The 24616-nt window shown below is 49.6% G+C and overlaps 2 protein-coding genes across 3 annotated transcripts; both read right to left on the bottom strand.

Moving 5' to 3' along the window:
* Positions 1–12666: 12666 nt before the first annotated feature.
* Positions 12667–13663, bottom strand: LOC112897627. Its single transcript, XM_025965975.1, has one exon. It carries the CDS (start codon positions 13612–13614, stop codon positions 13078–13080), a length of 537 nt encoding a protein of 178 aa, XP_025821760.1. The 5' UTR covers positions 13615–13663; the 3' UTR covers positions 12667–13077.
* Positions 13664–18341: 4678 nt separating this feature from the next.
* On the bottom strand, positions 18342–20554 carry LOC112898507 (thaumatin-like protein 1). Of its 2 annotated transcripts, none has more exons than XM_025966844.1 (3): positions 20043–20542; positions 19224–19899; positions 18342–18758 (listed from the first exon to the last, which is right to left on the bottom strand). In XM_025966844.1, exons 1-3 carry the CDS (start codon positions 20113–20115, stop codon positions 18557–18559), a joined length of 951 nt encoding a protein of 316 aa, XP_025822629.1. In that variant the 5' UTR covers positions 20116–20542; the 3' UTR covers positions 18342–18556. The 2 variants fall into 2 exon arrangements, with proteins under 2 accessions (XP_025822629.1, XP_025822630.1); XM_025966845.1 differs by having other exon boundaries at positions 18373–18758; positions 19102–19899; positions 20043–20554.
* Between the last annotated feature and the right edge of the window lie 4062 nt (positions 20555–24616).

The raw sequence follows: 24616 nt of genomic DNA, 5'->3' as shown, positions 1-24616 counted from the left end.
AGGGCCGGGCCGGGGTACCAGAACGTCATCACCACCGACCTGGTGGATGACCTCCTGCTGACGGCAGAAAATCTGAAGACCTTCAAGAGCACCTTCAAGGAGTTATACGATTTTTCCATGGTAATACTTGGGTAATGTTCCAGTTGTGCACATTGGTGAGTTGTTTATGACTCAATCTCCACCTTTTGCGTAGCATGTAATCACGAAGTCCCAGAAGAAGTCGAAGAAACTCCGCGCGGTTGTGAGTGATGCGCGAGAGTTAGCTGCCCTGGACAAGCGCGTCTCCGAGGAAATTACCAAGAATTGCTATCTGTAGCGAGAACTGGACATACTGAAGCAAGAAAGAACTCGAGAGACTTGGCTGCTCAAGAATGACCTGAAGAACCTCGAGAAGGCCAACTCCGAGCTCCAACAACAGCTCAAGGAGCAACAAGCAGAGTACCAGGAGCAACTCAAGGCAGAGAAGAAAGTGCACCAAGGTAGGCCCTCGCTTCCCTCGAGTACGCTTCCTTAGTAACTCCCCTTAGATGCTGAAGTACCCTTACCACAGAGCTTAGGAAAATAACGAAACACAAAAAAGAGTTGCTTACTGACGTGAAGAATATGCTGTATCATCGTACAGATGATGTCAAAAGGCTGCAGAAGGTGATTGGCGATACTGAACATCAGTTCGTCGACTGCCTTCAGCAAGTCAAGACGCTGGGCGAGAAGGACGAGCAGCTGCGCAAGGAGCTGGAGGACCTCCGGGGGGCCGCCCAGGAGCTGGTGGACATGGTGGATCCCCCAGAAGAAGGCGAAGCGGGCCCGCGGGCCCTGCTGGAGCGACTCCGCGAAGCCCTGAAGAAAGTGCTCAAGTTCTTATCTGAGGCTCCAATCGCATGCGTGAGCAATGCCCTTGCGTATGTAAAGTCCTTCGTGCCAAATGTGCAGCTGAGCATTTTTGCACAAGGGATGGCGGCGAACTGCACGGACGAGCGATTCGAAGAGTACCTGCGAGAGGCCCAACCTGTAGCAGAACAAATTGTACACAGTGTACTGCAGGATTAGGGTGTGAGAAACAAGTAATCATTCTCTTATGTAAATACTTCACTCGATATCTCTACTTGTTTGTGTGCCTTAGCTGAATTGGGATCTAGGCTTACAAGGCTCAAGTAGTAGACGCTTCCCTGGGTGCAACGACCCGAAGGGTAGCTAATACTCGTCTAACAGATTAGCCACAACTCGATCGAGCGGGTCTAAACTTATTAGGAAAGAACGCGAACCTCGTCGCGGGGTTGCCGTGCATAGGGCAAAAAAGGGACTATCCCGAGTGCGGCGACTCGGAGTGTAGTCGAAGGTCGCTCCTGCTGTGAGCGTGCTCCGTAAGCTAGGTAAGACCCGGACGGTCGGATCAAGCTTGCAAGGAGCAGGTGCGGGCGGTGCCGCGAGTTTGCCATTCTTTTCTAGCAGAAACAAGACTGTTCTGAGTGCAGCCACTCAGGATGTAGTCGAGATAGCTCTTTATGCGAGCCTTTTCCAGCGTACTGCTGTTAAGCTAGTCGAGCGGATCGACTGCGTTGGAAAAAATGCGGCTGCTGTCGCGTGCGAGCATCCGAGGTCGCGGCGGAACTCGATATGTAGAGGAGTTAGACGGAGCCGAGGGTTCCGTCAGGAACTGAAATCGAAGGGGGATGAACGTGGCCGTAGCCCCCGCATTATTCACGACGAGAAGTCAATTTTTATATAAGTGCTTGCACGTGACCATGGCCGTCGTGCAAGTAGGAAGGAATGTGCAACCCGAGTCATGTGGCTCGTAGCCTCCAAATTGATTCGGGGAAAAGAGATCTTCTCAGCCCCCGAGGATTCAGCTATCACCGGGCCTCGTCTTAAGGGTAGAACTTGCGCAGGTTCTGAATGTTCCAGAAGTTCCGGACATCCTGACTCTCAGGATATTGTAGTAGATAAGACCCGGGCCTTGTAACCTGCCTGATGACGAACGGGCCCTCCCACCTTGAATTGAGCTTGTGTAGGCCGGATTCGTCCTGAATACGACGCAAGACCAAATCACCAACACTGAATGACCGCTCCCTGATGTTGCGATCATGATATCGCCGGATCCCCTGCAGGTACTGAGCTGACTGAACAAGAGCGGTGCAGCGAGCTTCTTCCACAGAATCGAGCTCTAACTGCCGCGCCTCGTCCGCCTCGCCTTCATTGTACATTTCGATCCTTGGAGACTTCCACATGATATCGGCTGGTAGAATAGCTTCAGATCCATATACAAGGAAGAAAGGTGTTTGTCCTGTGGCTTTGGACGGCTGAGTCCGAAGCCCCCAGACGACATGTGGCAGCTCATGCACCCATTTGCCTCCCTTCTTACTATTTTCATCACAAAGTCTCTTCTTGAGTCCGTCAATGATCAAGCCGTTCGCCCTTTCGACTTGTCCGTTGGCCCTTGGGTGTGCGACCGAGACGTATGCAAGCATTCTCGCAGAACTCCCCGAACTGGTTCGCCGTGAAGTTTGACCCCAAGTCTGTGATGATGGAGTTGGGGAAGCCGAAACGATGCAGAATATCTGAGATGAAGTCGACGACCCGATCTGGCGTGAGCTTGGCTATCGGCTTGTACTCGATCCACTTAGTAAACTTGTCGATAGCCACCAGAACATGGGTAAAACCGCCGGGCGCCGTCGTGAAGGGCCCGATCATGTCAAGACTCCAGCAGGCAAAAGGCCAGGATGGCGGTATGGTGATGAGGCTGTGCGCTGGAACACGCGTCTGTTTGCCGAAGAATTGACAATTTTGGCACCTACGCACGAGATCCTCCGCGTCGGTCACTGCGGTGGGCCACCAGAAATCGGCTCTGTATGCTTTCCCCACTAGCGTTCTTGAAGCCGCATGGTTGCCGCAGACGCCGTCGTGGATCTCCCGCAGTATGTCGTAACCATCTTCCTTTGTGACGCACTTCATGAGAACTCCCGACCGAGCGCCTCGCCGATAGAGCTTGCCGTCGACCAGGACGAAACCCTTGCTTCTTCGTAAGACGCGAGCTGCTTCTGCGCTCCTGGCGTCGATTCCTGCTGGTAATCGTTGATCTCGAATGAAGTCGATAAAAGCCCCCCGCCAGTCCTCTTCCAGCACCATAACCTCTCGATCGGGTTGTTGGGGACCCACGTCGATGGCTACCTGCGGAGAAGACTTGATGGATGGCTGTTTGAACTCCTGGACGAAGACTCCCGACGGGACCTGGGCACGCGTGGACCCCAGTTTGGACAGGGTGTCCGCACCAACATTGTGCTCCCGCAATACATGACGAACCTCCAGGCCGGAGAATTTGCTTTCCAATTTGCGCACTTCCTGTACATAAGCATCCATTATCTCCTTGTTGCAGTCCCATTCCTTGTTGACCTGCTGAACAACAAGGAGAGAGTCGCCATATACAAGTAGTCGCTTGATCCCTAGTAATATCGCCAAACGAAGCCTGTGAAGCAAAACTTCATACTCGGCTTCATTGTTGGATACCGCCCACAGGATCTGAAGGACATATTTCAATTGTTCACCTCGCGGAGAAATAAGTAGAACACCAGCGCCGCCGCCGTCGAGCTTGAGGGACCCATCAAAATACATGGTCCAGTGCTCTAGCTTGTCCACTAGGGTTGGGACTTGATTCTCCCTCCATTCAGCCATGAAGTCGACGAGAGCCTGTGACTTGATTGCAGTGCATGGCTTGAAGTCTATTGACAAAGCCCCCAGTTCCACTGCCCACTTGGATATGTGACCCGTGGCATCTTGATTATGAAGAATATCCGCAGCGGGAAGTCCGTGATCACAGTGATCTTGTACTCGTCAAAGTAATGGCGTAGCTTTCTTGATGTGATTAAGATTGCATACAAGAGCTTTTGAACAGCTGGATACCGTACCTTGGATTCGGAGAGGACTTCGCTGACGAAGTAGACAGGCCTCTGCACTCCAAACGTATGGCCTTCTTCGCCTCGCTCGACTACAATAGCACTGCTGACAACATGAGTTGTTGCCGCGATGTAAAGTAGTAGATCCTCCCCGGGCAATGGTGCCGAGAGGATTGGAGGTGACTGAAGATGATGTTTCAGATCCTGCAATGCCCGCTCGGCCTCCTCCGTCCATTGGAACTTATCTTGGCATTTCAGAAGCTTGAAAAAAGGTAGTCCTCTCTCCCCGAGCCGGGAGATGAACCTGTTCAGAGCCGCGATACAACCTGTTAACTTTTGCACATCCTTGATTGTGGCCGGAGCCTCCATATCAGTGATGGCCGTGATCTTTACAGGGTTGGCTTCAATGCCCCGATTGCTGACGATGAACCCGAGCAATTTTCCTGAAGGTACTCCAAAGACGCACTTGGTGGGATTGAGTTTCCACCAAAATCTGCGCAGACTGCTAAATGTTTCTTCCAAATCTGCGATCAAGTTATCAGAATCCCTAGTCTTGATGACCACGTCATCCACATAGGCGTCAACATTCCGGTGCAGCTGATCCGCGAAACACATCTGGATCGCACGCTGGTATGCTGCGCCTGCGTTTTTCAACCCGAATGACATTGTTTTGTAGGCGTAAGTCCCGTACGGGGTGATGAAAGCAGTCTTGATTTGGTCCTCCTCCTTGAGCGTGATCTGATGATATCCTGAGTAACAATCAAGAAAACAAAAAAGGACACAATCAGCCGTCGAATCGACAACTTGGTCAATGCGCGGCAGCCCAAAATGATCTTTTAGGCAATGCTTGTTGAGATCAGTGTAGTCGACACACATTCTCCATTCATTATTCTTTTTCTTTACAAGAATAGGATTCGCTACCCACTCTGGATGGATTACTTCTTAATGAATCCAGCCGCGAGAAGTTTAGCGATCTCCCGTTTAATGGCCTCACGCTTGTCGTGGGCAAACCTCCGCAGGCGTTGCTTCTTAGGCGTAGCTTTCGGGTGTACATTCAAAGCATGCTCGATCAACTCCCTGGGCACCCCTGGCATATCCGCTGGTTTCCATGCGAATATGTCTCGGTTAGCCCGAAGAAAGCTGACGAGCGCGAGTTCCTATTTGTCACCCAAGCCCGCACCGATGACGGCAGAGGGCCCTCCTGAAGCTGGATCGTCTTGAGGGCCACATCATCAGTCGACTGGATGCTCGACTTGTTGGCCTTCTTGGAAGGAATCTCCAGCCCGGTCTGGGAGAGCTTGCTGCGCGGCCGCGAGTACTTCTCCCGAAGCATCTGGCACGCGAGTAGTCGAAGCGTATTGGATCGCCTCCTGATTGCAGTCGTATGACTTCTTCAAGTCGCTACGGAGGGTGAGCACTCCACCGAGTCCTGGCATCTTAAGAAGCAGATAGACATAATGCGGCACTGCCATGAACTTGGCAAGTGCCGGACGACCCAGTATTGCATGGTAAGAAGAGTCAAAAGTAGCCACTTCGAATTTGATGAACTCAGTACGATAATTCTCCCGCGTGCCGAAGGTAACTGGGAGGACCACCGTACCAAGCGGGTGTGCCGCATTACCTGGGACGATGCTGTAAAAGGGGGACTTGCTGGGAACCAGCATATCCTTAAAAATCCAGGCCCATTTTCTTCAAAATGCTGACGAAGATGAGATTGAGCCCGCTCCCGCCATCGATGAGGACCTTGGTAAGCTTGACCTCCGCCACCACAGGATCTAGGACCAAGGGGAACTTGCCAGGCTCGGAAAAGCTCGTCCACTGGTCATCACGAGAGAACGAGATGGGGACCTCCGACCAACGGAGTGGTCGTGGTACCGCCGGCTCGATGGACAAAATCTCCCGGAGGAGCAGCTTCTGATCCCGCGTGGAACAAAAATCCTCGTCTCCCCCGAAGATGACGTTGACAACCTTTGACGCGTCTTAAAACTTCGGGTTGCGCCCGTGATCCTCTTGATCATCATCCTCGGACTCTTTGTCAGCAGGCTTCTTGTTCTTCTTTCCGCCACCGGAGTTGCTGAACGTCCTCCGAAGGTGATAGCAGTCGATGGCAGCATGGCTGGCGCACGGATGCCATGGGCACTTCTTTTGCAGGAGCTTCTCAAACTCCTCCTGCGTCGTCGACTTCTTGCCCCGCGAAGGACGATCGATAGCCGCGATGACCTCATCTGGCTTTCGTTTCCGGGGTGGCCTCGAAAAGTCCCGCTGGTCCTTGTCGCTGCGGTTGTCGTTTGGGCGCCGCAGATTGTTGTCTTGACGCCGCGGGAACCGCTCCCGCATCTTCTCCTCCTGCTCGGACCAATCGTGCATTATATCACGAAGGCCCGCAACAGTTTTCGGCCTATTCCGCCCGAAATCTCTGTATATGCCCGGGTCGGTGATGCCGTTGTAGAAGCAGTCGATGATGTCGTCCTCCGAGATGTTCGCGATGGTGGCGCGGACATCGAAGAAGCGACGCGTGTAGGACCGCAGAGGCTCGTTACGTTCTTGTTTGCACTGGGCAAGATCGTGTCGAGTACCTGCACGGGTAATCGCTCCCTGGAAATTGTCGATGAAGACCTTCTTAAGTCGTTCCCAGGAGTCGATGGAGTTGCTGCCGAGGCTCTCCAGCCAAGTGAGCGGTGCAGGATCCAAAGCCATCGGGAAGTAGACGACTTTGGTGATATTTGAGCCCCCTGCGACCTCAATGGCCATGGAGTAGCAACGGAGCCACTGCTGGAGAGCCCGCTTGCCATCGTACTTGGTGATACCGATCGGCTTGAAGCCCTCTGGGTACTTGTAGCTGCTGAAACGAGCAGAGAAAGCAAGGAATCGATCGCTACAGTCAGTACCTTCAGTTTTGACTTCTTCGCGGGTCTTGCGCCTGGAGGAGATCACGGTGCGCGCGTCGCGACCTTCATTGATGTGCTGGCGCAGGTCCTCCGGGAGAGATCATCGATTGGCCTGTCGCAGATGACCCCCTTGCGGTGGTTGTTGCCTCCCGACAGGGGCCTGGCTCCCACTTGCGTTGTCGTTGCTGATCTGGTGTTGAGGACGGCCACCAGCCGTTCGACTGCGAGCCTGACTTCGACTCTCGTCCACGCATTCTTCCCGGATGATGGACGCCGGATTGTGTTGATCCAGCTGGATCCAAGCCCTCTGCGCGTAGAGGAGTGCTTGACGTACTTCCGGATCGTGGCTGCGCTCGAGGATGGCCGTCACCCTGGCGATGTTGGCCACCGGAGTCCTAAAACCCCGCTCGCTTACGGCAGCAAACTCAGGGTCGAGCTCACGATGCATAGATCGCCTTCGCTCGTTAGCCCTCCTCCGCCGGATTGTGCGGGCCCTGTTCCTGGCCCTCCGCGCCTCACGATCGGCGTCGTTCTCGTTACCGGCGTTGGCCGTGATCTCATCTTCGGAGATCGCTTCAAAGTTGTCGATGGGAAAGTCCCCACCGTCCTCGTCTTCGTCGGCCATCAGCACCTGGCAGGAGGAAAGGTCATGAGAATTTTCATCGACTAGTTCAGTCGACCCCTCCGCCACCGCAGCCAATGGCCTGCCTTCTTGAAAGGGCAATGGCTCGAGGTGAGCCACAAGCCGGCCCTCTGCCTCGGGTAGATCGGAGAGTATCATGCCCCTTTAATGCACAATGCGCCCCTTCGGCAAAGAGGTAATTACCAAATCAGCCGGACCAGAACAACCCGAAGCCCCCCGACACGCGGTGGCTTCAAGCTTTCCATCTTGGAGCAGCAAGTCCACATCCTTCTCTAACATGGAGAGGGACCCAGATGCGTTGGCCTCCTGAAGATCAGTGGCCGGTTTGCATGAGCCGAGTTGAGTCCGTCCATGCGAATCCCTAGATTGGAACAAGTCCAAACTAGGGGAAGTTGTCGCAACATCAGTAGAAGTCGAGCCTGGAGCAGGCTCCATCTCAACCTGTACTGCGGAAGCATGGAGCGTCAAGTTGTCGAGCTCGTCGACGAACTTGTCGAGGCTGTACTGCGAGGATCCGCAGCGAGGGTCTTTGGCTTCATGTCGACGAGGAATCGCCGAAAATTATCCGCACCATCTGCGATGCAGACCCATGAGCCAAAAACAAACGTCGTACCCTGTGAGGGAACTGACCTGATGAAATTGAAAGACGCCATCGAGCTCGCCGGTGGATCTTCGACGCGCTCCCCTACCTGGCGCGCCAGCTGTCGGTGTTTAATCGGCTGCCCACCGAGGAGTATACCTAAGGTGGTAAGTTTTGGGTGAGGACACGCCGAGATCAGGAACTCGAAGGTGCAAGGAACACAAGACTTTTAGACAGGTTCGGGCCGCACGGAGTGTAACACCCTACGTCCTGTATGGTGGTTTGTATTCCCTTTGGTGTAGAATGACCTAATCATCTTCTGTTTCTAGGGTGGTCCTTGACCTCACTTATATATCCGAGAGGTCAGAGTTACAAAGATGCTAACCAACCTCCATCGAGAGATCATACCAGAGCATATCTCGAGTAGATCCTCCCCGTGTTGGTTAGCTCTATCTCTTATTTAAACGGGATAAACAAGAGATAAAGAAAATGAATAAGACGGGCTTAATCTCTTAGACTACGTAATGTGCCCAGCCCGGTGGCCCCGGGTCTGACAGCGATAACATTTTGCAACGTAGAATACAAATATTACGATAGTAAGATACATCAAGCCATTAAAAATAAAATAGTATAATATAAAAAATAGTTCAAATATACAGAGTCAACCGAATCAGGAGTATCTACTCCACCTGTCCCGGTCCTCACGCCCTCTTGGTCCTCCCCCCTGTCCTAGGCCGTCGGCGTATATGCCCCTCCGAGTATGTGAATGCATCTGGAGCACGGTGAGGTCGATAGGCCAGCTGTGTACACGTGGGCGGACGCATGAGATGAACCGGAGGCCCCCACGTTGTCTCTGCTGCAACACGTCAGTGCACGTAACGCTCGCGTCAAGTTGTCATGAATCCGACGAAAACTCTTTTTTTAGTGTGCCTTCGGTACACGTACTCCACGGTCAAACAACGTGATCTGAGATGCAGCTTCGACCTCCGCGCAGTGGATCAGATCGATCTGCATGAGTAATGGGAAGCAAAGTAATATTGTTATCGTTTTTTTAAAATAAATTATATATATACAAGAGTATGGTGAATAAATCTTATATTTGAAAAGGTATAAATTTTAAATAGTTTGTAAAATATAAATTTGAATAAAAATAAGAAAAAGGGCACATCCCACCCGTTGGGCGAGCGGGATGCCTTTGCCGCCGCGGGAGGGGCCTCTTCGCGAATAAGAAAAATTTCTTATTCACCAAGAGGCACCTCCCGCCCGTTGGATGGGCAGGCGGTCTCCGGCCCACGCCTCTCACCTGTTGATCAGGCGGGAGGTACCATTTTTAAAAATTTTCCAAATCGTCAGCCTTTTTCGAATTTAATTTTTTAACCTTTTAAAAAAATTCCCGGGCGAGTCTCTAGCATTTAAGCCTGCTTGGTGGGCTGGGAACTCACGGTGGGCTGTAGTTGGGCTTGAGGCCAGTTATGTGGGACGACGGGCTGAGAGCTCAGTATGGGCCACTATTAGGCTGGACGGGCTTGCCACGTGCGTTCACTGGCTCTTCGAAAAAATGTGCATGGTTGGAGGTTGTCACTTGAGGCAGGGAATGTGCATGGTTCATCAGAACCCTGTAGGCTGTAGCAGATTGAGAAAACAGTCAGAGGTTGTCCATCGGAGCACGAGAATGAGCACACGAATTCGAGAAGCTTGTTGCTTGGCTCAGTTGCTCTCCGTCAAGTCTGAGCCTGTGCTCGGAAAATTTGTTTGGAGAGTGCCAGAGCAAGCTTCCACAGAACCGGCAATGGCGCCTGCCGCAAGATACAAACAAGCCAGAACTCTGGAGGGCTTCAGTTCGTCACCCTGCGTAGCAAGCAATCGTCAGCAACTCGCAGTACAGAAGGATCTCTCATCTGCACGGCACCATGAGTCTAAGACTCCCAAGTGCGGGACTGAAATCCCAAAGGCTACCGAACCGCAAGACGCTTCTGGGACGGCCATCGATCTGCCCAACAACCTGTCGAGCTAACTATTCGCATCGGGAGGGCTTAGCGCCGCTTGAATTATGTGTTCTGAAATCACCATGAGCAGTGCAAGTGCTTTCAATTTCTTGCCACAGGAGCGATCAGTAACACAAACTGCAGTATTCAGAACAACAGTGCATCCAAGCAAAGCTCATGTGAATTTGAGTTGGGACATGTCCTCCAGTCACAGAGCCAGATTGCAATATCACAGTCCGAAAATAAAAAATAGCGATGAAGAATATACGAGGCAGATAACACAGGAATTCTACTTCCAGTGCATGCCAGCATTACAAGCATCACAGCAGGTCCTTCGTGTGCACTTATAAATAGATGCTTAGCAAAAAGCATTCAAATCCATCATCTGTGTCAGCATCGCGCACACACAGAGGTCCCTACAATACTTCCAAAATAAAGTTCACGGTCGCCTTTGCCTTGGCTACATGCTTGTGATAACACCAAGCAATACAAGAGAGCAGCACACCCATCAAGATCATGAACCTGTAATAACACCAAGCGAACTCAACACGGCAGGGCTGCATGCTTGGATGCGGACTGAGGGTCATAACATGCCATTGCCACAGCTGTGCTGGACACCATCAGGGACTAGTTGAAACACAAAAGAGAGCACCAGTAAGATCATGAACCTGTAATAACAACACCAGACAAGAAAGTCAAGAGTCATTTTTTATTGGAAAAATTCTGTGAGGGCATGAGTAGCTATCAATTTCCATGGAAATTGCTGTGCTCTTGAATCAGACATTATCGTGCAGAAGTCCATAAAATATAAACTATTGAGTACATACTATAATACAATTCCTTACTACAAGATAACACATTCAGAGCTTAATAATATTGAATTATACGCAATGGATGAACCAAAGAATTGTAAGATGGCAATCACCAGATGGGAAGACAAAAGGCAGTATCATTGTTGGAACATATACATTTTGGAAATCAAATGGAAACTAGCCGATGTGCCCAGTACCCGTGCGTTGCTACGGATCTTAAATTAAGGAAAAATACGCGTTTTAGTCCCTCAACTTTGATCCGAGGTTCAAGTTCATCCCTCAGCTTTCAAATCGGCCAATATAGTCCCTCAATTTTTATTTTTGGGTCAAACTCATCCTTATGCTGATATTATACTCCATAATAACATAAGATTTTTGAAAAAGTCCTCTTTGCCCTTGGCTCGTTCCCCATCTAATGAACATCAGAAGTGTTTAATTTGGAACTAGAATTTTATTTACACATGCATCGTATTGTATTGCAGACGCATGTAGAGTAAAATTTAAATCTACTTATTGCATAACTACGCACTACCATATAAAATGTTGTGAAAAGTTGAATGAACGGTGACACTAAATTGAGGAGGGGAAAAAGAAACCAAAGGTAAAAATGACCTTTTGCATTTATCTCATGTTATTATGGAGTATAATATCAGCATAAGGACGAGTTTGACCTCAAAACAAAAGTTGAGGGACTATATTGGCCAATTTAAAAGTTGAGGGATGAACTTGACCCTCGGGATAAAGTTGAGGGACCAAAATACCTATTTTGCCTTAAATTAATGATTGTAAATTCCAAAATCAAATCATTCATGGGCCTGATGTGCCAATGGGATTGTGTGGAGAGTTACCATTTTCTATTTATACAGATATTTGTGCTGCATATAAATATTCCATAGTGGTATATTTCAATGCTACCTTTACAAGAAAGTAAACAAAATCATTAATCATTTCCCTAGGTACAAGAGAATCACAAACACACACATAAGTTACATTTTCTAGAGGAATGGTTTTCTTCATGTTTCTAACAGGTAAACAAAAATTCTAGGTGAATAAATTAAAAAGAGGCTGAAAAATCACTTCATGAAGGAGGATCTAGAATTCTAGATAGGAAAAAAGTTTCAGAAATTGATGAAGGTCGTTGAAGCAAAACGGAGGCCATAACTGAAGTGTTTTAGTTCAGAAATTGATGAAGGTTCACATGGAGGAGGATATAGAATTCTAGATAGGTTATCATAGGTGCTGTGGAGCTTTATATATTAGCATTTGACACTGTCATCTATGATATAAATAACTAGCTTCCACAGTAAGTAAAAGAATTAAATAAAAGTCTATATTGGAAAAGGAAATTTGTCATGAAGCCATCAACTTATAATCTTACACCAGTAAGTAGCTGTATTTGTTTTCCTTATGCCAGAACATGTATATATGCCACGTACCATTTGGGAGAGCAGGATCATTCAAGCCTACCAAATTGGGTATAAAACAGATGCATTTGTTGCTGCATTGTGAATTCCCATACTGGGTAATCATGTCACATTTATGTGCATGTGAGTATTACTAGTAGCTGCAATGCATATGAAGCAGTTTCACAATGGAAGAAGCGAAAATTGCTTTAGAGGTAAGAGTAAGACAGATCTTCATAACCTACAAATTGTTCATTTCAATACTTCGATCACATAGGAGACTGCCTACGTATATACAAGTTGAAACAGCATGCTCATACAAACACAAGATTAATCAATAACGCCAAGTAAATAAAGGGAAAAGTGTACCTAAACTCATATGAGTGCATCAAGACATGCTTGGAAGGACCCAAAACAGTGGATAGATAACCAATGGTACTGCTCTTCCTGGGTACTCAGTGACAAATCTGTTGAAAGATCCATCAATCAAAGAATATTCATACCAATTCCCATCGGTATATTCTGTTATGTACATGGAGTCCCCTCGAATGCCCTTATGATCAGGACCGAGGCATCCTACAACGCGACCATCTGTGAGAAACAGGGTGCACCCACCAAGGCTAGTAATCCTCTCCCACTTTGCCTCCCCAAACTTCCACCGGAAGAAATGGTAAACCCGTGGATCCAGATCCATGGTCCTAATCAGTATCAGCTCACCACAGCACTCTGCAAGGTGCAACCGTGGGGGGAATTCCCCGTGCATGTCGAAATTGCCTCCAAGAAGCACCAATTCCACCGAATTCTTGTCTTCTGACAGTTCCACAGCTGCGAGACGGTAACCTAGGATAACAAGTGCGTAGAGGATGCCATTCACACAGATCAAATCCTGAAGCTTGTAGGGTCCGCGGCCTCAAGGTGACAGTACTGGATAGCACGCTCCATGTACTTCCAGGTGAGGACGAGATCGCCGTAGAGGAGGACGCGGGAGATGCGCTCCAGGAGACCGAAGAGGCAGGTTCGCTCGCCTGTGAGGAGGTTGACGATGCTGAGGCTGCAGCGGCTGGGCTGGCCCACTTTCCCCCTGATTTCGCATATGGCAAGGCGGCACGGGCAGCCGAGTGGGTGGAATTCGGTGACTGCCCAATCCCTGCTGGTGAGGGGCAGGTGCATGCGGTGGAGGCGAAAGAGGTAGATCTGGCGGAGGGTGGGGTGGAAGAGGGCGTTGGACTCATCCTCGAAGGGTACAAGGAGGAGCGGCGCCTGGGAGGCGAGGTTGGATGAGGTCAGCGGGAGTAGGGCGCGGTAGGCGCGGTAGGTGAGGCGCCTTGCAACCTCGGGGATCAGCTCCGGCGGGAAGTGCGGCGAGGATGCGGTGGCCGGAGGAGAGCAGCTCCGCCGGCGATTGGACAACACCATTGTTTGCTCACCGCTAACCCTAACCGGCCCGGTGTGAGTTCGCCTCCGACTCCGACTCGAACAGGACTTTTTTAAAAAAGGATAAAAAAATAAAATTCGAAAAAGGGAGCCGGATGGGATAAATTTGAGAAATGGATACCTCCTGCCGTTGATCGGGCGGGATGAGTGGGGCCCGGGACATCCCGCACATCCAGCGGGCGGGAGGTTCCCCAAGGGCCTCTTCATAAATAAGAAAGTTTTCTTATTCGCGAAGAGGTCCCCCCCGCGCGGCTATATAAGCCCCCACCTACCCCTAAATTTTTATTTTATTCAGCAAAAACCCGAAAAAAAGAAAGGGAGGAGAGGAAGAGAGAAGAGGAAGCGGCGAAGCCCTGTTCACATGTCGATTTAGAGTTATATTCTCATTCTAGTCGTATAATTACTTAAAAATAACTATAATCTAGGAATCGCTGAAATATTCTAGTCGTATATTCTCATTCTAGTCGTATGTTTTGAATAGGTTTTAGTATTTTCAATTGTTTGTAGTATAATTTATATTCTGAATAGTTAAGATTCTGGAAAATATAATCTGGGAATCGCTGAAATTTAGGGTTGTTGTGTATTAATATGTAGTATCACTAGTTTTTAAATGATTGACAGATATATCTTCCGAGAAGGGTATTTTCAGTATATATTACGGAGAAGGAAATATGATTTATGGGCCGAATGGGGTAGATTCAAGTGAATTCAACTGTGCGGTCAGAGGAATTACCAGACCGCACAAGAAGATATTTGAATCCCTATGCAACTGGTTAATGAGGGGATTAAGGATTAATCAGGAGACACACAGTGTGAGTGTTCAGTGCGTCATAAATCGTACCACTCACGCTTTGATCTGGAAGCTGATGCCACTTGCAAGCAACAAGGACTGGTTAACCTATCTGCAAAATGCAAGTCATTGGCAATGGCCACTAGTACTCCTTGTCAGTGTGCACCAGAACCCTTTAATAAACATTGAAGCTGCTCCGGGGGATGAAAATATTGATGAAGAAGTTGAGGAGGTAAATATTGAGGCAGGTGGCACCGCAGCACCTCAATGAGTGGCTGATGAGGGGGAGAACATACCCTTTATTGTTGAACAGCTGCAAGACGAAGAACGTGAATTGGATGAAGCAATGAATACCGATTCGTCTGATGATGATGATGATGTGCCTGAAGAATGGGTAAACAGCGACTTCAGTCATCTTGTCGTAGATGAGGGATCTAGCGTGCCTTCAGATTGCAGGGAGAACGAAATTGTCCAGGGTGCGAGGTACAGCTCAATTGAAGAGGTGAAGGAAGCTGTTAAGTGTTGGTCTCTCTCTTATGCGAGAGTTCAAAACAGTCGAGTGCAAATCTCGTAAGTACGATGTGGTATGTGTGAAGGAGGGCTGTCCGTGGCGGGGCATGACTATAAGGGTAAATGGAAAGATTATTGGGAATGCTCAATTGTCACTCAGCACACTTGTCGTTTGCCGGGGGTGCAGAAGACCCATCGGAACCTTACATCACAATACATCGCAAATGGGATGTACAGGATGATAGTTGAGAACATGTCATTTGAACCAAAATCTATTATCAGGCATATTCAGGAAAAGTACAAGTATACCATCTCGTACAGTAAGGCGTGGAGTGCAAAACAGAAGGTGTTGGAGATGAGGTTTGGGACGTTCGAGGCTGCATATGATAATATTCCTCGATTGCTGGCCGTCCTATGTCAAAAAAATTCTGGAAGCTATTATGACCTGAAAAGTCTAGACAGAGGAGAAGGTCCGCCCTACATATTGCAGCGGTTCTTTTTCAGTTTGGGTCCATGCATTAACGCATTCCAACACTGCCGGCCTCTCCTGTGCATCGATGGGACCTTTCTCACAGGAAAGTATAGATTGCAAATGCTGACAGCTATTGGAGTGGATGGAAACAATCAATTGCTTCGTGTTGCTTTTGCTTTTGTTGAGAGTGAGAACACAGACAGTAGGTAATGGTTCCTGCAACGGGTTAAGCTTGCAGTCGTTCGGGATAGGAAAGATATCTGCCTAATTCATGATCGTCACGCCGGCATACTGAGGGTAATACTAGATCTGCAGGAGGGGTGTGCAGAAACCGAAGAGCCGCCCAAGTGGCGTGATGTTCGCAGTAGGTGGTGCATGAGATACATCGGTGCAAACTTTTTCAGACAATTCAAGAACAAGCACCTTATGAATATGTTCAAGAGGCTATGCAAGGAAACAATTCAGCGAAAATTTAACAAGCAGTGGACGAAATTTGATGAACTGACCGGGAAGAAAAGAAGCGAGGACGCAGCAAAAAACAGAACTGCACAGGATGAAGCAGAGGCTTTGTGTCCTTTGCCAACAGATACTGCACATACTCGCAGAAGGTCTGGATCAGCGGTGAAAATCTTTTCTGAATGGATTGAGAATGAACCGAAGGAGAAGTGGGAGTTACTTTACGATAGCGATGGTGCAAGGTACGGCATAATGACCACCAACTTCGCCGAGGTTTACAATTGGGTGCTGCAAGGTGTTCGTGGGCTTCCACTAGTTGCAATTATGGAATTCATCGTCCTTGGGTGTACCGATTACTTTAGGGATCGGTTCACTAAAAATCCGGCATTAATGCAAGATCCTGACAGATATTTGGGGAAAATAATGACAGAATATATGACTAAGAAGGCAACTAGCGCCCAGCTACACCACGTACGGCAATGTGGTACACAGAAGCTCAAGTTTGAGGTAGTTCCCAAAGACAGAGCACGACGTGGCATGAGACGTCAAACTCCTGTGAAGGAGTGCATTCTGAAACTTGATGGAACTTGTTGTTGCTCATGTATAAGGCCAAAGTTACTACACGTACCTTGTTCTCATGTAATGGCTGCTTGTACGGATATTCGACGTCCTGTCAATATATATATTTCCCATTACTTCAGAAAGGAGATAATTGCCAGCACGTGGCAGTACGAGGTCTATGGGTTCCGTATGGTTGGATCGTTCACTGAGACAGCGAATCCTGTGATATATATTCCAGACGCAAGATCAGCTCGGGTTAAGAGAGGGCGCCGTTAGACACGGCGTATTCGTAATGATATGGATGAGTCAGAGCTCCGTCCGAGGATACAGCGCTGCAGTGCATGTAATCAAAGTGGACACACGTATAAACATTGTCCAAACAATGATGCTGGCCCCAGTTCTGCTGAAGCTGGCCCTATGGGTGATGCTACGGATGGAAGACCTCCGGTTGCATCAAGGAGTGGGAGACGTCGCCGATCGAGTGCTACTACGTCATCAGGCATCATTTAGTTGTAATTTTATTTGAACGTTGTTTGCTCATGTGTAATATTTGCCGCGTTGAGTTTGTATCAGACCTGGATGTGTATTTGTAATATTTGCCGCTTTGACTAAAGACAGATCATTATTTGTGTTTGTAATTATAACTATGACTTGGCATTTTGTATATTTAAACTTGTTTGTTATCAGACTATTTTATTTTTAATGGTTTCATGTATCGTACTATCATGTATCGTACTATCGTAATATTTGGATTCTACGTTGCAAAACGTTATCGCTTAACCATCTTCGTACGAGTTTTAGATACCGTAATCTTCTTCGTAAAATTGAACTAGAGTATGGCGAATAAATTTTATATTTAAAAAAGTCTGAATTTTAAATAGTTTGTGAAATATAAATTTCAACAAAAAATAAGCAGGGCAACCTCCCGCCCACTGGCCGGGCGGGATGCCTGCCTCAAGGATCTCTTCGCGAATAAGAAACTTTTCTTATTCGCGAAGAGACTCTCGGGAGGGGCCTCGAAATATTTTTGGAACCTCCCGCCCGCTGGATGGGCGGGAGGTCCCCGGCCCCACGCCTCCCTCCCGCCCGCACCCATTTTTCGAATTTTTCAATTCCGGCTCTTTTTTCGAATTTTATTTTTTTATCTTTTTTTTTTAAAAAAAAACTCCCCGACCAGCGACCTCTGTGTGACTGTGTAGTGGAGCAGTGCACCGCAGGCTGCCTATTGGGCTTCGAAGATTGTGGTCCGAGCCGGGATGTCAATATGGGCTACTATTGGGCCGAATGAGACTCTCGTTCGAAATGCGAATCAAGAAGACTGCCGGTTGAAACTTGGCCATTTGTTTCATCTTTATTTAATTTTGTTTTTCTCATACTGACAGGAGAATGTGTAGGAGTAATCTACCACACCACACGTATTCTGTCAAATTCTGGTTGCTTTGCTTCAGTGTGATGTCAATTCATTAATTTAATATATTATCACAGCCGGCCATTGTTCAGCACTACCAACGACTTTGCCTAATTGCCTTCCTATCTTCCACCGTTCGTCCTTTTCAAAAAGAAAAAAGAAAAGGGTCATCTGTTTCCTTTTTCTTTCAGATAAGTGCTCACTCCTGATCAGAAAGAACATGGGAGTGAATCTCAAACTTTTTTCCTCTGGATGAGATGTCACTAACACGCTTATCATTCAACTTGCAATTTGCTACATCAGAGGAGAAAGCAAAGTGGCACCTCTGCAAACCAAATGGTGTAATATCTATTTGCGATATTTTTTTATGCGCCTTGCTGAACAAACTAGAGAGAAAGGGACCTGATGACAACAGAGTATCAGATCTCATATTCTTCTCGTTCCAAGGTGCGGCCGGATCAACATGCAACATCGGTCGTGCCCCAAAGAAAAACAGTTGATGCACAAAAAGAATATAATGCAATGAGCGATGTTTCTGTAGGGTAATGAACCAATGCAATGCATTTATGGAACTGCAATTGCCAACTTGTAACTCATAATTCCTTCTCTAGCACCTATCCACAAACAAAAAGCCTACACAATATTCTCTCCCCATTGCTCATCACTACTCTCTAATCCACTTTCAGTCTGAAAAAAAGCTTGGATCAAGAACTGCAACCTTGCAGAATCATAGCAAGCTGAACAGAGGTTGCTCCAATGCAACAAGTGTGATCACCACAGCAATTGCCAGGGCGGATTGGATCACAATGGACGCCGACCATGAAGCCACTGCCAGAGCACCGGCGTCACTTTTTTTCAGGGAAGCAAGCCAAACCGAATCTTCAAGCTGCTCATGGCTCGGCCTCCGCGATGAGTGTTTGGATTTATCGCTGCAAAAATGTCAAAAACAAACGATTGCTCGCATAAGATCAGGTTTGCACAGCATATTTTGTATGCAGTCAAAAGGTTAATACCATGAACTTGTGAAGTTAATTTAAGCAACTGACGTGAGACCCAGTGTCAGTGTGATGTGTTTTTTGCAGTTGCAAAGTTCCAACAAGGCAATTGCAACTTCCTAGTCAGACCCAACACACAAAGATGGCGAGAAAGGTGCTGTGTGGGACAGAAGAAAGGCAAAGATGGCAAGAGAAGAAGAGTACAAATCAAAGCTTCTTTGCTTTGCTCCAAGCCTAACTCTTTCCCCCAATTCCACATTCCGAATCACGATCTCACCTTTCTCAAGTAAGCAATCTATCTCATACAAGCATAATGTTGAAATCTGAAGCTCGAAGTTGCAGTTGAAAGTGAACACTGAACGAGCTGGATGATTGAAAATTTGGGCAAGAGGTGAGCACCTGGACGGAGTGGATTTGGGGCAGAAGGTGATGGTGTAGTCGGTGTGGTTGCAGGTGAAGGTGGAGGTGGCGTCGTCGTAGGCGTAGCTGTAGGACTTGGGGCACGCCGACTTGAAGAGCTGCGAGTACTGGGAGGGGTGGCAGGTGTTGGGGTTGCCGTAGGCGCCGTTGCAGCAGTACTCGGGGCTCCCGAACGCCTCGCAGGCGCTGCGGCACGCGCGCCCGTCGTCGGCGCGGAGCTCGTCGGGGCACCGCTCATTGAGGTCGACGAGGCAGCCGGTGTCGGGGCAGTCCGGCGCGGCGGCCTGGACGAGCATGGGCAGGTTGTACCCGTCGACGAGGCTGACGTCGTAGAAGTCCTTGCCGCCGGCGCCGTCGAGGGTGAACTCGGCGAGCGTGGCGGGCGGGGACGCCCCCGCCCCGCGGCACTCGACCTCGCCGGAGCCGCAGTCGCCCGTGGCGCAGGAGCCCTTGCCGGAGGCGTCGAAGTCGCAGCCGGAGCGGCCCCAGAAGCGGCCCGACCACCCCTGCGGCGCGGGCAGCGAGCGCGACTGCCCCGGCGCGAGCGCGAAGCCCGTGGTCTCGAGTGGCGGCGTCCCCGAGCCCGACAGCAGGCCCGGCCACACCGTGTCGGGGCACCGGTTGGTGAAGGTGAAGGTGATGCCGCACACCGACCCTGCGCGAGAGGAGAGCGCCCGCGATTCAAATCCAAATCCCGAAAGCTCGCAGCTTTGCCACCCAAATCCAAAGCAATCCGAGGCGACTAACCCCTGCAGCATTAAACGGCGGCGCACCGCCGACGAATCAGCCACCACGTACCTTGGAAGAAGGAAAGGATGAGGACCGCGATCGAGGCCGGCGAGCCGAGCAGGCGCGACCGCGAACAAGCCATTGAAGCCGCGCTCTTTGGAGAGGAAGGCGTGCCGGTGGTTGGGGAGCTCGATTGTCGGACTGGACGAACGATTGGTGCCGGCTAGAGGGAGGAGGAGTCGGGGCGGGGGCGGCCGGGTAATAAGGCGGCGGCGGTTGAGGAGTGGAGGAGGAGGGGGAGGTGGGCGCGACCCATAACCCCACCTCGCCTCGCTAAGGGAGCGGGGGAGTGGGGTGGGGCTGCGGGGAGGCGTGCCGTGCGTGGGCGGGGTGCGCGGCGCGGCCGTGTAGGAAGGAAAAGCCTTCCCCCGCTGGCGCTCGCCGGCTTTATAACCGCCGGGCCGGCCGGCCGGCGAGATCATCAGGACCGGCCGCGGGCCGCCAACCAGAGCAGTCAGCTGAGCGGTGGGTTCTCATTCGTCGCTCGCATCGCATGGGTCAAGCTACAGGGCATCAGCAATTTGGAACGGTCCTCTCGAAGGGACAAATACGATTTTTTTCAAGATTAAATTGCAGATTCGTTTCGGATCAAATTTTTCTACAGACTAAAAACTTCAGATTTGTTCATTGGTGGCTGGCCGATGCGATGATTGGTGTGTAGTTTGCTTGGTGAGCGGCTTGATCACGACATTGTTGCTTCATTTCCTCTGCCTGGTTTTGCTCTTGTCCTTTTGCTTGTGTGTGTTATCAGCGTCGTGAGCTTACGCCACTGGTCGGTTTGCTTTGTGCGCGAATGGAAACTCCGGGACCCATGTATTAGTTTGACACGTTTCGGGCGGGCCCCATGTACTCGTGTGCCAGCATATGAATCCCACGTCTAAAAACTGAGTGCAGGAGGTGTTCACAGCTCACCTAGCAGATTGGAGTTGCCTACTCGGCTACTCCCTCCGTTCATTTTGAAACCTAGAAAAACCAAAACAAATTATATTGTAGAATGAAAGGAGTACTTCAGATAGATAGATGCTTGGTAAATACTTCCTCCCCTAGCGACTTTGTGTTATCTCATGATAAGTTGTTTTAGTCTTTCATGTGTTCTAAGGGTGTAAAGAGAGTGTATATATGTATGTATTTATGCAAGCGATTGCACTCGTACCATGTAGCAGCAAAAAGAAAAGAAAAATTCTGGTAAGAGCGGCTTCAATAGATTCTCATATCTTATGTATTTTTTCTCTCCATTGTTAATAGCATTTTTATATTTTTGTAGCAAGTGACATAGCAGATTACTTAATAGATAGGGTGCAGGGAGGAATCTCCAGGAGATATGTTTTGGCGACCACTCAAAACTAAAATTTTTATATTAGCGATAATAATCTGCTAGAGCACCTTCTATTACCAAAAGAATAAAAGAACAGTTTTTTTTATATTGGAGAGACAAATGAATAATCTGCTGACTATCCCAAGAAAACGATCTCATGAGGTGCGCCGTGACTGAATGTTCGAAGTGGCGCGCGGTGGTTCGCTCCGCTACGAGCCGTCCGATCGGCGATCCGAGGGCCAGGCGCGCGCCAGCAGGAAAAGATTGGGGACCACGTGCGATCGACGACGATTCTTCGCACGTAAGCAAACGAACAAAGCGAGCGGCCGGTCATGGTCACGGCGTCGTCCATGATCGCCAAAAGCTTCTTGGCCGCCGTTCCCCGGTCAGGTGGCGGACACGGGCGCGAGGCTGCCGTCGAAAGCCGCACACGGGCGCACGGCGCCCTGATCCTTTGCCCTGCTCCGCTCCTCCCTCTCTGGAAAGAGAAGAAGCCGCGTGGAAAAGGGAAGAAAGCATCGCGCCGCAGCGCAAGCTCCTGGGCAAAGTGCGCTCGGGACGCGTCGTTCCCCACCACTGCCTGTTTGCCGTCGACGATTGCTGCCGGACCTGGAAACCTGCCGGCCGTCGAGCCCCCCGCGCGCACCGGCGCCGGCACCCCGGCCCGCGACGATGGACGCCTTCTGTTCCGGTGTTTCTGGTAGGGGTCGCTGCATCAAGCCGCCAAGGCAGGCTGGTGGCTGTACGTCTCGACCTGAGGCGGCGCCTACGCGCGCCGACGTGACCCGCGACGGGAGCGGCGATCAGCCATCGTCATCGGCAGGCGTGGCGGCGCGTGCGTCGTCTGGCGGTTGAAGAACAGCACGAACAGAAGGAAAAAAAACGCGGCCTGCGTCGTGTGTGTCAGCGCCACGTCCGCACTGTCGGCCGAGCCGGCCGGCCCTGACGCTGTTTGCGCCTTTTCTTGTTGGGTGAGCAGTGACCGGTCGTCATCAGGATTAGAGGGCGTCGTCGTGGCTGGTCGCAGCTTTTGCAGGTCATCCTGCTACTACCAAAGGCGGGAGATCCTGCGCCTACTAGTCGCGATGGGCTCCCTGCATCTCAAGGATCTGTCATCTTGGATGTCAGTCAGAGCTTTTTCAGTAAAGCATACACGCATACCTCCCTCTTATTGGCTGTCATATGATGATGGATCGAATCACCTGGTTCCATCTTGTGGAGCATACCTACCTGTCTTTAGATTCAGGCACAGATTCTGTTCATCTGGACGAGATGCAAGTTGCAATACGGGTAAGATTCGTCTGCAGCGCATAACAAGATCACATACGGCTAAGTGGATCTCCTGGCAAGGGAACAGAGATGATCGAGCACCTTTTTGTTCGCGAGATCTGAATAAAATCCACTCGAGATCTGAACTTTGGTGATCATAAACTCGAAATGGGCGATGACAACATCAAACAAACATCGAGCAACTGCACCACCACCAATCCGATTCATCGCAACAATTGTCTACTGCTGAGAATTGACTGAATCCGACGGTGTACATGACGATAAGATGTTGATGGCATGTCTGAATCGGATCCCGATAGGACACACACACCAGCAAGAACGATCTGGGTCAGAGCACGAGAGAGCGACAGGTTTTTATGTGTCCTTTTCCTTCTCGCCGAGATCCTACTGTGCGTGCAAAGATGGGCGTCTGCAATGACGGCCGGCCCGGCCACGACCCTTTCCCTGCTGGATGAGCACTGATGGGTCAACGTCAGATCACTGATCAGGCTGCGTCCTCGTGGCTCCACGTCACTTTGCAGCTCATCTTGATGGAAAGCTAATGCAGCCTACCTCAAATACCTATCGAGCTCGAGATACTGCATGCTTCTCTCTCTTTCCGGCAAGAATCTCAGATTTTTTCTGAGGAAGGGTTGGCAACGGCCAACAGATTATGATGATCGCTACTGCAACCAAGAAGGAAACTTGAAACCTTCTGCCTTTCTGAGCTGAGAGATGGTTAGTTTCTTCTAGGACTAGCAAAAGGGGAAGCATCCAGATAAAAGGCATGAAGCCTTCTTTCTCCAATGTTTTATTCAGAACATGGTGGGCTATACCTTAGGCGGGTGCCAATGGGGGGCGATACCGCCCCTCTGTCGCCCCAGCCCAGGCGAGAGTGAGGCGAGAGGCAGAGAGAAGGCGGTAGCACTACCGCCCCGCTCTCGCCCGCGTTGGCAGGCGCGCGGGGGCGATATGTGGCAGAACGAACCAGAATTATACCGGCTCAAGTACGCGAGTCCTCTCCGAAGGGCTACCTCGTACTTCAAACGGTATAAAACTATTGGTCTGTCGGGTAACGTCCCGATAAACCACCGAACGCAGGATCCAACAAGGTACCTCACACGAAGGTGAGTCCAGAGATACAATGCCAAAATATCTTACACCACAGTCAGTTATATTAAAAAATGTACAAAGCATCATTAGCTCCCACGGAGGAGAGATTATTACAAGACAGGTTTTAGTTTTCAGTCAAAGCAGCGGAGTTTGAAAAGCGTAAATATTGTACACGTCGTATTACAGGTATCATGCTAGCCCTGGCATGATATCACTCGGCGGAATCTGTGTTGGTCGGGGACGGATCCCATTCCACGGACCAACCATCAGGCAAAGGGTAGGGCCATGGTGTAATGAATGCTGGCTCATCAGGAGGATTACCTGAAGTAAATCAACAAAAGCAAGGCTGAGTATACTAATACTCAGCAAGACTTACCCGGAATCGGGTATACCTTAGCCCATAACTAGACTCATGAAGGCTTTTAGCTGTGGGTAGAGTTTTCAGCTGAAAAGCAACAAAGAGTAGATCCTTATTTTCAATTTTTAGCTTTCCAGTTCTAGTTAATTTAGTCATTCTAGATAAGCACTTATAACTACTCAAAATATGGTAGAATTCTTAATCAAACATCATCTTTCATAATCACAAAGTTACTCTTGTTACTCTATGTGATAAAGGGAATAAGCAGTCTCATACATCGTGAGAGGCGGACGATTCTGAATCGAGATTCAACCCTTGCAAGGTAAACCTAACACACACGCTTGGAACACCACAGGGTTGTTCCGAAGCAACCGTTTGCCTTTCATTCCGACTCGTGGATCAGGGCCACCACAAGCGACTGCAGGTTATACGCACTTCCAAAGTGCAGGACGTACGTCTGTAGCGCGACTACAAAACCCGTACTCCTGGTTGCCCAGCAACACGTATGCCTACACGTCGAATAAAGTA

This window comes from Panicum hallii, chromosome 6 (assembly GCF_002211085.1).
Source record: "Panicum hallii strain FIL2 chromosome 6, PHallii_v3.1, whole genome shotgun sequence".
NCBI lineage: Eukaryota > Viridiplantae > Streptophyta > Magnoliopsida > Poales > Poaceae > Panicum > Panicum hallii.
This window is presented reverse-complemented; position numbering and strand designations above follow the sequence as displayed.